The sequence below is a fragment of the Salmo salar genome, chromosome ssa17 (assembly GCF_905237065.1).
Source record: "Salmo salar chromosome ssa17, Ssal_v3.1, whole genome shotgun sequence".
NCBI lineage: Eukaryota > Metazoa > Chordata > Actinopteri > Salmoniformes > Salmonidae > Salmo > Salmo salar.
In genome coordinates this window covers 61849740-61862701 of record NC_059458.1, presented here as the reverse complement: position 1 = coordinate 61862701, position 12962 = coordinate 61849740, and the positions used below count along the sequence as shown (strand labels likewise).

The following is a 12962-nucleotide window of genomic DNA, read 5'->3' as shown; positions in this document are numbered from 1 at the left end:
GATTGTTTTTCAAAATCATTTTAATAGTTATTTGATTTTACACATGTTTGTTTTAAAACCATTGAACAGATAAGGAAAGCATATTAGTTTTGCAGGATATTGACAGACGGCAGGGCAGCAGTGTAGCATCCACCACACTCTTATGCTTGCCAACAGGGTCGGTACACTCGTCCGATCATGCATCGCAGCACTGCAGGGAATAAAGTTGGTAGAATTGCAGTTATTTTAAAGTATTAACTGTTTTTAATAATGCTGTCATAACCTTCTATAGTCTTCAATTTGTTGCTTTTATATGTCTGAAATGTCACAACTCCAGCTGATAAAACTCTTGTTCTAAATAATGAAAGGAACATCATGGTGAAAAGTATCAACACTCTCATTTATGCTTTTAATGCCAGTATCGTCACCCATTTGACATGCTGAATGACGGTGATCTGGAGCTTTCTAATGCGCACGATTGAACGGATACAGGAACCATAGAAGGAAAAATAAAAGGAAGTCGCTGGTCGATACTTACTCTCAAGGTCGGCCTCCCTGCGCTCTACTTTCAGGCTATATTCAGCAGGAGAGTGATCTGTGCCTCGGTCGGGGAGGACAGGAAGGGCACGGGAGAAAGCTGTGTTCAAGCCACGTCTGGTGTGCCCTTTCAGTCCAATGTCCTGTGGGACAGAAGACTAGGTCACTGTCTGGCAGGCTTCCATTAGAGTGGATCAGCCAGCCTCTACATTGGTATACTCTGTCCACTGATGATTCTATTGCACAATCAGGTCTGGTGAACCGAAGGTTATCTAGCTTGCATGATACAACAAAGATACAACAATAAACATGAAAAGGCAATAGAATCCAATGTCAAAATTAATTGAGATGGTGTTTTTCTTTTCCATTCATTTTGGATTGATGCATGCCATTTGCCAGATGGACATTTTTAAGAAGCGGCACAGATCTTCTGGGTCTCAAACCCCGGCTTTCTGGAGTCTGGTCCTGAGCCAGGCCATATGAAACCAGTATGAGAGGGGCTAGTTATCCAAGACATCTAATCTGTGTGGCTTTATAACTCCTGTCCTCATCGCTCTCTCCTCCTGTTCCATTACTACAGAGATGTCCATGACTTGCATGACATACAGATGCTAGACACACTGAATCACTCCACATGCCTGCCAAACCTTTGATGGAGCGGAGACATTATCGTACATGTTGCCACTGTGTGAATCAAATAAAGATAAACAGCTATCCCTTTCATCTTTGTTTGATGATGGCTCAAGTTTGAGCGACTGTAAAATGTTGGCATATGGATAACATTGTATTGATGCTGCTACTGATGAAGATGAGAGTTAAGAGAAAGATTGGTATGAGGATGGACATGGATGAAGGAAGATACTTACTGAAAGGATGATGATCTTTGTGTTGTCCTCTTCGTCGCCCAGTCCGTTGTCCAGGACGGGCTCCCGTCTGAACCTCGGGGCAGCCAGAGCGTTGTCGCTCATCGTGTCTTCGCCTAGTATCGAAAGCAGGCTCTCCTGCTCTGTCCTACCCTCGTCCAGCTTGCCTGTCGGTACAGCTAAGACGACCGAGCGGGTGTCAAACTCAGAGAGCAGCACCAGTGTGAATATAACAGAGTATAGGAAGATCATGATTCCTACTACGCTATCTTGGTCCTAACGGCCTTGTGAGGGTAATTGGGAGTGGACTTCAGTTGCGCTCACCTGTGATGTCTGTTGGTCAGTGGCCCATCAGCTCTTTTTATATCACGAAAAGCCAAAACAGTGGATTTTTTTAAATCATCATAACAAAGCTGTCAAATATGTGTGTAGAGGAGATTTGAAGTCTCCTGCTGAGCTTGGCCCATGTCATCAGGGAGGGTAGGTGAATAATAGCTGGATTACTGTCGGATGTAAGGACATGCTGTCTTTGAAAGAGGGGGGGCAACATCTTTTCAACAGTCATCTCTTCCCTCCTGTAGAGGGGTCTCCTCGGGCCCCTCAAAGATCGTAGGTCTCAATGCTGTCCACTTTCAAAGGTGGAAAATAAACGGTGGGCATATGCCTACTGTGCAATCTGAAAGAAACCAACAGATTGCCTACAGTGAGTTATCATCACCGAACTACGTCAATGGCTACAGGCATTAATGCTCTGTGGGGAGAGAATATCATCCAGGGTGAACAGTCCTGGTATAAATAGAGGCTGGGTCACTAAGGTCATGTCATCAGACATCAACAAGACCCATAGAGAATGAAAACAGAGACCCAGGTAGCATCAGCCGAACTGACCTATTGGTGATTGGGTATACACCCTTACCGGTTGGGTATTAGGTGGGAGGAAGTCCCTGACTTTTCTGACAACATAACCTAAAGGATACTCCAGGCGCTAGTTATAGGCTATGTAACTATAGTTTATTCTGTTCTGATCCCATGGTCACTGGTCAGGAAAAACTCTGGGTTCTAGTCATTAGAACCTTGAGTGTTAGCTTCATTGCCCCAGGGCTAGGCCCTACCCATAATGAGAAGCCCACTGACTGCCATCTGTGGCTTCCATGGCTGATCACCTCGTGTTCACAAGGGTAATGGCCGTGAGTTTAGGGAAATGAGCACGGAGGAGTTTTACATATCAAAACAAAAGGCCTTGTTGACATAGCTCTCCCAAGCTCCTCTTCAGGTCTTAGGAAAACAGACAAGGGCTTACCTTATTAACATCACAGTAGCTACAGCAGAGTGATGGAGAAATGGGACATGAATAATAGTTATTGAACTCAGCTGAAGTGATTTTACTTGGAGTGCACAGCCTTTATTTTGTGAGTATTTTTGTTGGAGGCTGAGGGGCTCTAGTGAAGGACTGAACTGGTCCACAGGGGCCCAACTGTTCCAGGAGCAGTACAACTCAATCTGGGAGCTTCAATATGTGTTGTTTTAACCTCTCTCTCTTTCTATCTCTCTCACTCTATCGATCTCCCTTTATATCCCTCCCTCTCTATCTCACTCTCTCTCGATCTCCCTCACTCTCTATCTCCCCCTCTCAATTCAATTTCCAATTGAAGGGGTTTTATTGGCATGGGAAACACGTTTACATTGCCAAAGCAAGTGAAATGGGTAATAATTTTGTATTGTTTAACAGTAAACATTACACTTGCAAAAGTTCCAAAAGAATAAAGACATTTCAAATGTCATATTATGTCTATTTACAGTGTTGTAATAATGTGCAAATAGTGAAAGTACAAAAGGGAAAAATAAATAAACATATATATATATGTGTGTATATGTTGTATTTACAATGTTTGTTCTTTACTGCTTGCCCTTGTGGCAACAGGTCACTAACCTTGCTGCTGCGATTGCTCACTGTGGTATTTCACCCAGTAGATATGGGAGTTTACCAAAATCTGATTTGTTTTTTAATTCTTTGTGGATCTGTGTAATCTGAGGGAAATATATGTCTCTAATATGGTCATACATTTGGCAGGAGGTTAGGAAGAGCAGCTCAGTTTCCACCTCATTTTGTGGGCAGTGTCACATAGCCTGTCTTCTCTTGAGAGCCAGGTCTGCCTTTGGCGGCCTTTGTCAATAGCAAGGCTATGCTCACTGAGTCTGTACATAGTCAAAGATTTCCTTAATTTTGGGTCAGTCACAGTGGTCAGGTATTCTGCCAATGTACTCTCTGTTTAGGGCCAAATTGCGCTGTAGTTTGCTCAGTTTTTTGGTAAATTCTTTCCAATGTGTCAAGTATAATCTTTTTTTTTTTCTCTTGATTTGGTTGGGTCTAATTGTGTTTCTGTCCTGTGGCTCTGTGGGGTCTGTTTGTGAACAGAGCCCCAGGACCAGCTTGCTTAGGGGGCTCTTCTCCAGGTCCATTTCTCTATAGGTGATGGCTTTGTTATGGAAGGTTTGGGAATCGCTTCCTTTTAGGTGGTTGTAGAATTTAACAACTCTTTTCTGGATTTTGATCATTTTTTGCAGAATTCTGCATGCAGTCTCAATTAGGTGTTTGTCCCATTTTGTGAATTCTTGGTTGGTGAGCGGACCCCAGACCTCACAATCATAAAGGGCAATGGGTTCTATAACTGATTCAAGTATTTTTAGCCAGATCCTAATTACTATGTTGAATTTTATGTTCCTTTTGGTGGCATAGAATGCCCTTCTTGCCTTGTCTCTCAGATCGTTCACAGCTTTGTGGACGTTACCTGTGGTGCTGATGTTTAGGCCGAGGTATGTATAGTTTTGTGTGTGCTTTAAGGCTACGGTGTCTAGATGGAATTTGTATTTGTGGTCCTGGAAACTGGATCTTTTTTGGAACACCGTTATTTTTGTATTACTGAGGATTACTGTCAGGGCCCAGGTCTGACAGAATCTGTGCAGAAGATCTAGGTGCTGTTGTAGGCCCTCCTTGGTTGGGGACAGAAGCACCAGATCATCAGCAAAAAGTAGACATTGGACTTCAGATTCTAGTAGGGTGAGGCCGTGTGCTGCACACTTCTAGTGCCCTCACCAATTCATTGATGTATATATGTTGACGAGGGTGGGGCTTAAGCTGCATCCCTGTCTCACCCCACGGCCCAGTGGAAAGAAATGTGTGTGTTTTTTTCCAATTTTAACCACACACTTGTTGTTTGTGTGCATGGATTTTGTAATGTCGTATGTTTTTCCCCCAACACCACCTTCCATCAATATGTGTATAGCAGACCCTAATGCGAAATTGAGTCAAAAGCTTTTTTGAAATCAACAAAGCATAAGAAGATTTTGCCTTTGTTTTGGTTTGTTTGTCAATTAAGGTGTGCAGGGTGAACATGTGGTCTGTCATATGGTAATTTGATAAAAAGCCAATTTGACATATGCTAAGTACATTGTTTTCACTGTGGAAATGTACGATAATGCAGAGGATTTTCCCAAGGTTGCTGTTGACGCATATCCCACGGTAGTTATTGGGGTCAAATCTGTCTCCATTTTTGTGGATTGGGGTGATCAGTCCTTGTTTCCAAATATTGGGGAAGATGCCAGAGCTAAGGATGATGTGAAAGAGTTTAAGTATAGCCAATTGGAATTTGTGGTCTGTATATTTTATCATTTCATGTAGGATACCATCATCACCACAGGCCTTTTTGGGTTGTAGGGTTTGTATTTTGTCCTGTAGTTCATTCAATGTAATTGGAGAATCCAGTGGGTTCTGGTAGTCTTTAATAGTTGATTCTAAGATTTGTATTTGATCATGTAAACTCAGCAAAAATAGAAACGTCCTCTCACTGTCATCTGTGTTTATTTTCAGCTAACTTAACATGTGTAAATATTTGTATGAACATATTAACTGAGACATAAACTGAACAAGTTCCACAGACATGTGACTAACAGAAATTGAATAATGTGTCCCTGAACAAAGGGGTTGTCAAAATCAAAAGTAACAGTCAGTATGTAGGTGTGGCCACCAGCTGCATTAAGTACTGCAGTGCATCTCCTCCTCATGGACTGCACCAGAATTGCCAATTCTTGCTGTGAGATGTTACCCCACTCTTCCACCAAGGCACCTGCAAGTTCCCGGACATTTCTGGGGGAATGGCCCTAGCCCTCACCCTCCGATCCAACAGGTCCCAGATGTGCTCAATTGGATTGCGATCCGGGCTCTTCGCTGGCCATGGCAGAACACTGACATTCCTGTCTTGCTGGACATCATGCACAGAACAAGCAGTATGGCTGGTGGCATTGTCATGCTGGAGGGTCATGTTAGGATGAGCCTGCAGGAAGGGTATCACATGAGGAAGGATGATGTCTTCCCTGTAACGCACAGCGTTGAGATTGCCTGTAATGACAACAAGCTCAGTCCTATGTTGCTGTGACACACCGCCCCAGACCATGACGGACCCTCCACCTCCAAATCGATCCCGCTCCAGAGTACAGACCTCGGTGTAACTCTCATTCCTTTGACGATAAACGCAAATTCGACCATCACCCCTGGTGAGACAAAACCGCGACTTGTTAGTGAAGAGCACTTCTTGCCAGTCCTGTCTGGTCCAGTGACGGTGGGTTTGTGCCCATAGGCAACGTTGTTGCCGGTGATGTCTAGTGAGGACCTGCAGGCTTACAAGCCCTCAGTCCAGCCTCTCTCAACCTATTGTGGACAGTCTGAACACTGATGGAGGGATTGTGCATTCCTGGTGTAACTCGGGCAGTTGTTGTTGCCATCCTGTATCTGTCCCGCAGGCGTGATGTTCCGATGTTCCGATCCTGTGCAGGTGTTGTTACGCGTGGTCTGCCACTGCGAGGATGATCAGCTGTCCGTCCTGTCTCCCTGTAGTGCTGTCTTAGGCGTCTCACAGTATGGACATTGCAATTTATTGCCCTGGCCACACCTGCAGTCCTCATGCCTCCTTGCAGCATGACTAAGGCACGTTCACGCAGATGAGCAGGGACCCTGGGCATCTTTCTTTTGTTGTTTTTCAGAGTCAGTAGAAAGGCCTCTTTAGTGTCCTAAATTTTCATAACTGTGACATTAATTGCCTACCGTCTGTAAGCTGTTAGTGTCTTAACGACTGTCCCACAGGTGCATGTTCATTAATTGTTCATGGTTCATTGAACAAGCATGGGAAACAGTGTTTAAACCCTTTACGATGAAGATCTGTGAAGTTATTTGGATTTTTAGGAATTATCTTTGAAAGACAGGGTCCTGAAAAAGGGACGTTTCTTTTTTTGCTGAATTTATATGTTTTTGCTGTTTGTTCTTTGTTATAGAGCTAAAATGATTGGAGAAGAGGTTTACACATAAATATCCATTTTGGATAATCACTCTTCATGTTGTTGTTTGTTTAGTGTTTTTCAATTTTCCCAGAAGTGTTTAGTCTATGGGTTCTTCAATTACATTGAGCTGATTTCTGAAGTGCTGGTCCTTTTTCCGTAGTGTATTTCTGTATTGTTTTAGTGATTCACCATTGTGAAGGCGTAGGCTCAGGTTTTCTGGGTCTCTGTTTTTGGTTAGGTAGGTTTCTCAATTTCTTTCTTAGGATTTTGCATTCTTCATTAAACCATTTGTCATTGTTGTTATTGTTCTTCGGTGTTCTGTTTGACGTTTTTTGATTTGATAGGGAAGCTGAGAGGTCAAATATTCTGTTTAGTAGGTTTCCGCAGTACTTTCCTTCCATCTATAGCATTTCTTAATATTATTGAGTTCCTTATTGAGTATCATTATTGAGTATTGCTCTGTTCAAAATCAACTGTGATTTTGCTGTGTTCTGATAGGGGTGTCAGTGGGTTGACTGTGAACGCTCTGAGAGACTGGATTGAGGTCAATGATAAAGTATTCTACAGTACTACTGCCAAGAGATGAGCTGTAGGTATACCTACTGTAGGAGTCCCCTCGAAGCCTACCATTTGACTATGTACATACTCAGCATGCCGCAAAGCGTGTCTATTGATCTGTTGCTCCTGTGTGAGGTGTTGGGGCTGCGTTTGAGGGCGATGTCCTTCAGGGTCCGGGCAAAAGTGTGGCACTGCTGCCTTATATAGGTGGACCTGGTCGTAAAGGCTGTTCAAGACCAGGGTGGAGTGGTGGGCCAGGTAAGCATTTGGTTTTGAGTCACAGTCATGGGAAATAATTATGTTTACCTGCTGTATGGTAGCAAGGTGGAAGTCTTTTCGTGGAAGCAGGGTGGAGATAACCACTTGTGCGTTGGGAAAAGTAGAAGGATCTTTTTCAATCACTCTCTTGAGTGCTGTGGCCAGCCTTTCCTGCTGTGCTCGCAGGTCATTTGTGCCTGTGTGTATTGTTATGTGGCTGGGTGACCCTAGTTCGTCCTCAGACAGAAGGTCTAGGGCACGCTGGGTGTTTGGACACCAGAGTTTAGACAGTGTGTGTTTGGGAAAATGTTTATTTCTTGTATATATTTCCCGTTTGCGTCCATAAGGAGTACAATCTGTGGCTTGTGTATGTCCTCAGTGGGTGCGGGGGGGGGGTTGTCAGGGTGGCTGACATGGGGGTTGCTCGGAGGGGGTGGGATCCCCTGGGCTTGGGGTTCTTTATTTGTCTGTCCTGCAGTGATGTCGAGGCTATGGTCAGGGTCTGGGGTGGACTGTTCTGCTGTGGTGTCAAGACTTTGGTCAGGGGCTGAGGTGGGCTGTTCTGCTGGCTTCTCTGCGGGGGTAGCCAGCTCTCTAATGGGTTGTTCTCTGTCACAAGCCCAGGGGATCTCTGTCACGCCATCCCCCTCACCCTTTCCTCCAGCACTCTGATCCTCTCCTCTAGTGCTCTGTTCTTCTCCTGCTCCTGCTCTTTCTCCTGTTGATGTTGTCTCACCACAGTCCAGAGTGCAGATATGTCTCTATCCAACTACAGCTCTCAGGGTCTGGTTGAGGGGGTGTTGTTGAGCTGGCCAATTTTTTGTGCTGACTGGAGTAGTGTCCACCTGCTGTTCCAGCTCCACCTGTCTTCCCTCCAGCTGGGTGAATTTATTCGTAATTTCAATGAGGGTAGTACTCTGTGCTGGGAGGTTGACTTTCTGCTTGGGGTTGCTCATCTGTGGGGTTGTATAATGAAGAGGTCTGGTCTGACACGCTCGGGGTGGGGGTATCTTTCTCAAGAGAGCGCTTATCCTGCTGAGCTATCTCTTTGATTGTGTGAAAGTCCAGCTGAAACTGTTTGGGGTTGCCCCCTACCATTACTGTTCCAGACTTGTACAGGTTAACATTGGCTGACTCAGAGTCCTCGTTGTCTAACATCCTGAGTTTCCACCCATCGCTAACACCCACCCCCCCGTAACAGAGGGGTAGTGTGTTAATATAGCACTGCGCCATGCCAGGGGATGGTCTGTGTGGAAGATTAATTTGCTTATGTTCCCATCTTTATAATGGTCAGCAAAAAGTGTATCTTGATTTTCCTTAAGGACCTTCTTTTCGTGCCATATCATTTTTTACATCCAGAGTTTACTGTATTGTTATGAACAGTGGGAGGGGTCTTCAAAGGCCTCTTCATTTTGGCGGGGTAGGCTGTGAAACTTTCATGCCATTGTTGGGCTCAAGGGCTTTGACACCTCTCACGTCACACCCCAGTGCTAATTGAAGTTGAAGTCAGATATGTTCTGTCCTAGCAAGCTTGGTAGCCTTAAAACCTCTTAAGGCTAGGGGGCACTATTTTCACGTCCGGATGAAAAGTGTGCCCAAAGTAAACTGCCTGCTACTCAGGCCCAGAAGCTAGGATATGCATATAATTGGTAGATTTGGATAGAAAACACTCTAAAGTTTCTAAAACTGTGTAGACATTGTTAATGTTATAAATAACTATTGTAGCTGGAAACTGCTTATTTTTTGTGGAATATCTACATAGGTGTACAGAGGCCCATTACCAGCAACCATCACTCCTGTCTTCCAATGGCACGTTTTGTTAGCTATCCAAGTTTATCATTTTAAAAGGCTAATTAATATTAGAAAACCCTTATGAAATCCCGGAGTTGCCTCTTCACTGTTGACGTTGAGACTGGTGTTTTGCGAGTACTATTTAATGAAGCTGCCAGTTGAGGACTTGTGAGCCGTCTGTTTCTCAACTAGACACTCTAATATAATTGTTCTCTTGTTCAGTTGTGCACCGGAGTCTTCCACTCCTCTTTCTATTCTGGTTAGAGAGCTTGCGCTGTTCTGTGAAGGGAGTAGTACACAGCGTTGTACGAGATCTTCAGTTTCTTGACAATTTCTCACATGGAATAGCCTTCATTTCGCAGAACAAGAACAAACTGACAAGTTTCAGAATAAAGCTCTTTGTTTCTGGCCATTTTTAGCCTGTAATCGAACCCAACAAATGCTGATGCTCCAGATACTCAACTAGTCTAAAGAAGGCCAGTTTTATTGCTTCTTTAATCAGGACAACAGTTTTTAGCTAATTGCAAAAGGGTTTTCTAATGATCAATTAGCCTTTTAAAATGATAAACTTGGATTAGCTAACACAACGTGCCTTTGGAACACAGGAGTGATGGTTGCTGATAATGGGCCTCTGTACACCTATGTAGATATTCCATTAAAAATCAGCCGTTTCCAGCTACAATAGTCATTTACAACATTTACAACAACGTCTACACTGTATTTCTGATCAATGTGATGTTATTTTAATAGACAAAAAATGTGCTTTTCTTTCAAAAACAAGGAAATGTCTAAGTGACCCCAAACCTTTGAATGGTAGTGTACATGTAGGTAGAGGTAAAGAGACTATGCATGGATAATAAACAGAGTAGCAGCAGCGTAAAAATGGGGGTGGGGACAATGCAAATATTCTGGGTAGCCATTTGATTAGCTGTTCAGGAGTCTTATGGCTTGGGGTAGAAGCTGTTAAGAAGCCTTTTGGATTTAGACTTGGTGCTCCGGTACCACTTGCCGTGCGGTAGCAAAGAGAACAGTCTATGACTAGGGTGGCTGGAGTCTTTGGCAATTTTTTGGGCCTTCCTCTGACACTGCCTGGTATAGAGGTCCTGCATGACAGTAAGCTTGGCCCCAGTGATGTACTGGGCCGTACGCAGTTGCCACACCAGGCAGTGATGCAACCAGTCAGGATGCTCTCGATGGTGCAACTGTTGAACGTTTTGAGGATCTGAAGACCCATGACAAATCTTTTCAGTCTCCTGAGGGGGAATAGGTTTTGTCGTGCCCTCTTCACGACTGTCTTGGTGTGTTTGGACCATGATAGTTGGTGATGTAGATACCAAGGAACTTGAAGCTCTCAACCTGCTCCACTACAGCCCTGTCAATGAGAATGGGGGCTTGCTGGTCCTCCATTCCTGTAGTCCTCTCCTTTGTCTTGATCACGTTGAGGGAGAGGTTGTTATCCTGGCACCACACTACCAGGTCTCTGACCTCCTCCCTATAGGCTGTCTCATCGTTGTTGATGATCAGGCCTACCACTGTTGTGTTGTCGGCAAACTTAATGATGCTGTTAGAGTCGTGCTTGGCAATGCAGTCGTGGGTGTACAGGGAGTATAAGAGGGGACTGAGCACGCACCCCTGAGGGGCCTCCGTGTTGAGGATCAGTGTGACAGATGTTGTTACTTACCCTTACCACCTGGGGGCAGCCCTTCAGGAAGTCCAGGATCCAGTTGCAGAGGGAGGTGTTTAGTCCCAGGGTCCTTAGCTTAGTGATGAGCTTAAAGGGACAATTGTGTTGAACGCTGAGCTGTAGTCAATGAATAGCATTCTCACGTAGGTGTTCCTTTTGTCCAGGTGGGAAAGGGCAGTGTGGAGTGCAATAAAGATTGCATCATCTGTGGAACTGTTGTGGCGGTATGCAAATTGGAGTGGGTCTAGGGTTTCTGGGATAATGCTGTTAATGTGAGCCACGACCAGCCTTTCAAAGAACTTCATGGCTACAGACGTGAGTGCTATTTGTCGGTAGCCATTTAGGCAGGTTACCTTGGATTTCTTGGACACAGGGACTATGGTAGTCTGCTTGAAACATGTTGGTATTACAGACTCGGTCAGGGACAGGTCGAAAATGTCAGTGTAGACACTTGCCAGTTGGTCAGCGCATGCTCAGTCTACACGTTCTGGTAATCCGTCTGGCCCTGCAGCCTTGTGAATGTTGACCTGATTAAAGATTTTATCGAATGTATCTAACTCTAAATCTATCTTTTTGTAAAAACATGCTGAAAAATGCGGGATCTTGTCTGTCTGTCTGTCTGTCTGTCTGTCTGTCTGTCTGTCTGTCTGTCTGTCTGTCTGTCTGTCTGTCTGTCTGTCTGTCTGTCTGTCTGTCTGTGTCTCTTACTCACTCACTCACTCACTCTCACACACACACAATGTGAACAGCTCAGCCCTATGGTATTTTTTAGTATTTCAGCACGCTAAAACACAATTGATATCAAATTGTCTATATCAGCCCTGCTCTCTTGTCTTGGAAGACCCTGCAGTTAAAGCATATGTTGATGATCCACCTCCTTTCTTCAATGACGAGATGGTGAGGCTCAGGCTGGGGGTTTTGCTCTTTTCCCCTGAGTTAAATTTCTCGGAAAACATTACCATAATTACCATAACTAAAGTCCATTAACATAAAAGGGAAGAGCCAAATAATCTTAAGAGGGCAAGATGTGATTTCCATTGTGTTCTCAGGTCATATTTGTTTGATCTCCTTTGAAGTCAGAGGGAGAGTTGAACATGAGCGTTTCCAATCTTCAGCTGTTGGGTCTGTGAATCTGTGCACCTTGTTCTGCTGTTTTTATTGGCTCAAACAATACATCATGAAACATTTCAATTGGGTAATAAACAACTCAAACATAGGGATCAGGAGAGGTAAATAAGTGTGTCTTTTATGCGGAACAAAAACAGGGCACTGGTGATATCTTTATTTTCGGGAATAATGACTTTTAATAATGACATGTATGTCAAAATATATCAGATCAGATGAAACTGTTGATTGACTTGTCACAGTATGCCGCTACTGCCTTAATATTTTCTATCTTGGTTCAAAGTTTCCCTCTGGTTTTGACAGCTTAATTGCCCTTCAAAACTTAGAGAGATGGCTGGCTGTGGGGACAGTTTTCCCATCTCTCCCTGCTGATTGCGTCACCTGTCAGGGGGCGGTGTTGTAATTTGGTCAAATACATCTTTCAGTCAGAACCGAAACCCTCTGAAGACCTCGCCAGATGACACCATCAGCAGCATCATGTTATGGTTCTCTGTGGGGCAACATATTATTTCCTTGTCCTGTTCTAACACGCTGCTTTTCATCGCCGAGCCTCAACTCCTATAGTAAAAACGGTACAGAGCTGGGAGAGGAGTACGTAATGCTGGGAGCTCCAGGATGCTCACTATATGCAGATATTTGTTGTTGTGAAGATAAAGGTGGGGGCCTTGAAGTCTGGTGTGGGGGTGGATGGTTGGAGGTGGGGGCATTGAGGACTGTCTTGCAGCAGGCAGAGTTGTGGGTGTAAGGGGCTACGATTGGGCAGGCCTCTTTGTTGCCCAGAGAACAGACCATGGTTTCCTGGAACAATGCAGCTGATGAGAGGCTCTCCAAGGAAA

At 44.4% G+C, this 12962-nt stretch overlaps 1 protein-coding gene across 1 annotated transcript; it reads right to left on the bottom strand.

The window, feature by feature from the left end:
* Window positions 1-2: 2 nt before the first annotated feature.
* On the bottom strand, window positions 3-1713 carry LOC106576280 (pro-MCH 2-like). Its single transcript, XM_014153364.2, has 3 exons — window positions 1383-1713; window positions 518-659; window positions 3-190 (listed from the first exon to the last, which is right to left on the bottom strand). The coding sequence occupies exons 1-3, from the start codon at window positions 1629-1631 to the stop codon at window positions 141-143; spliced, it is 441 nt and encodes a 146-aa protein (XP_014008839.1). The 5' UTR covers window positions 1632-1713; the 3' UTR covers window positions 3-140.
* Window positions 1714-12962: the final 11249 nt, after the last annotated feature.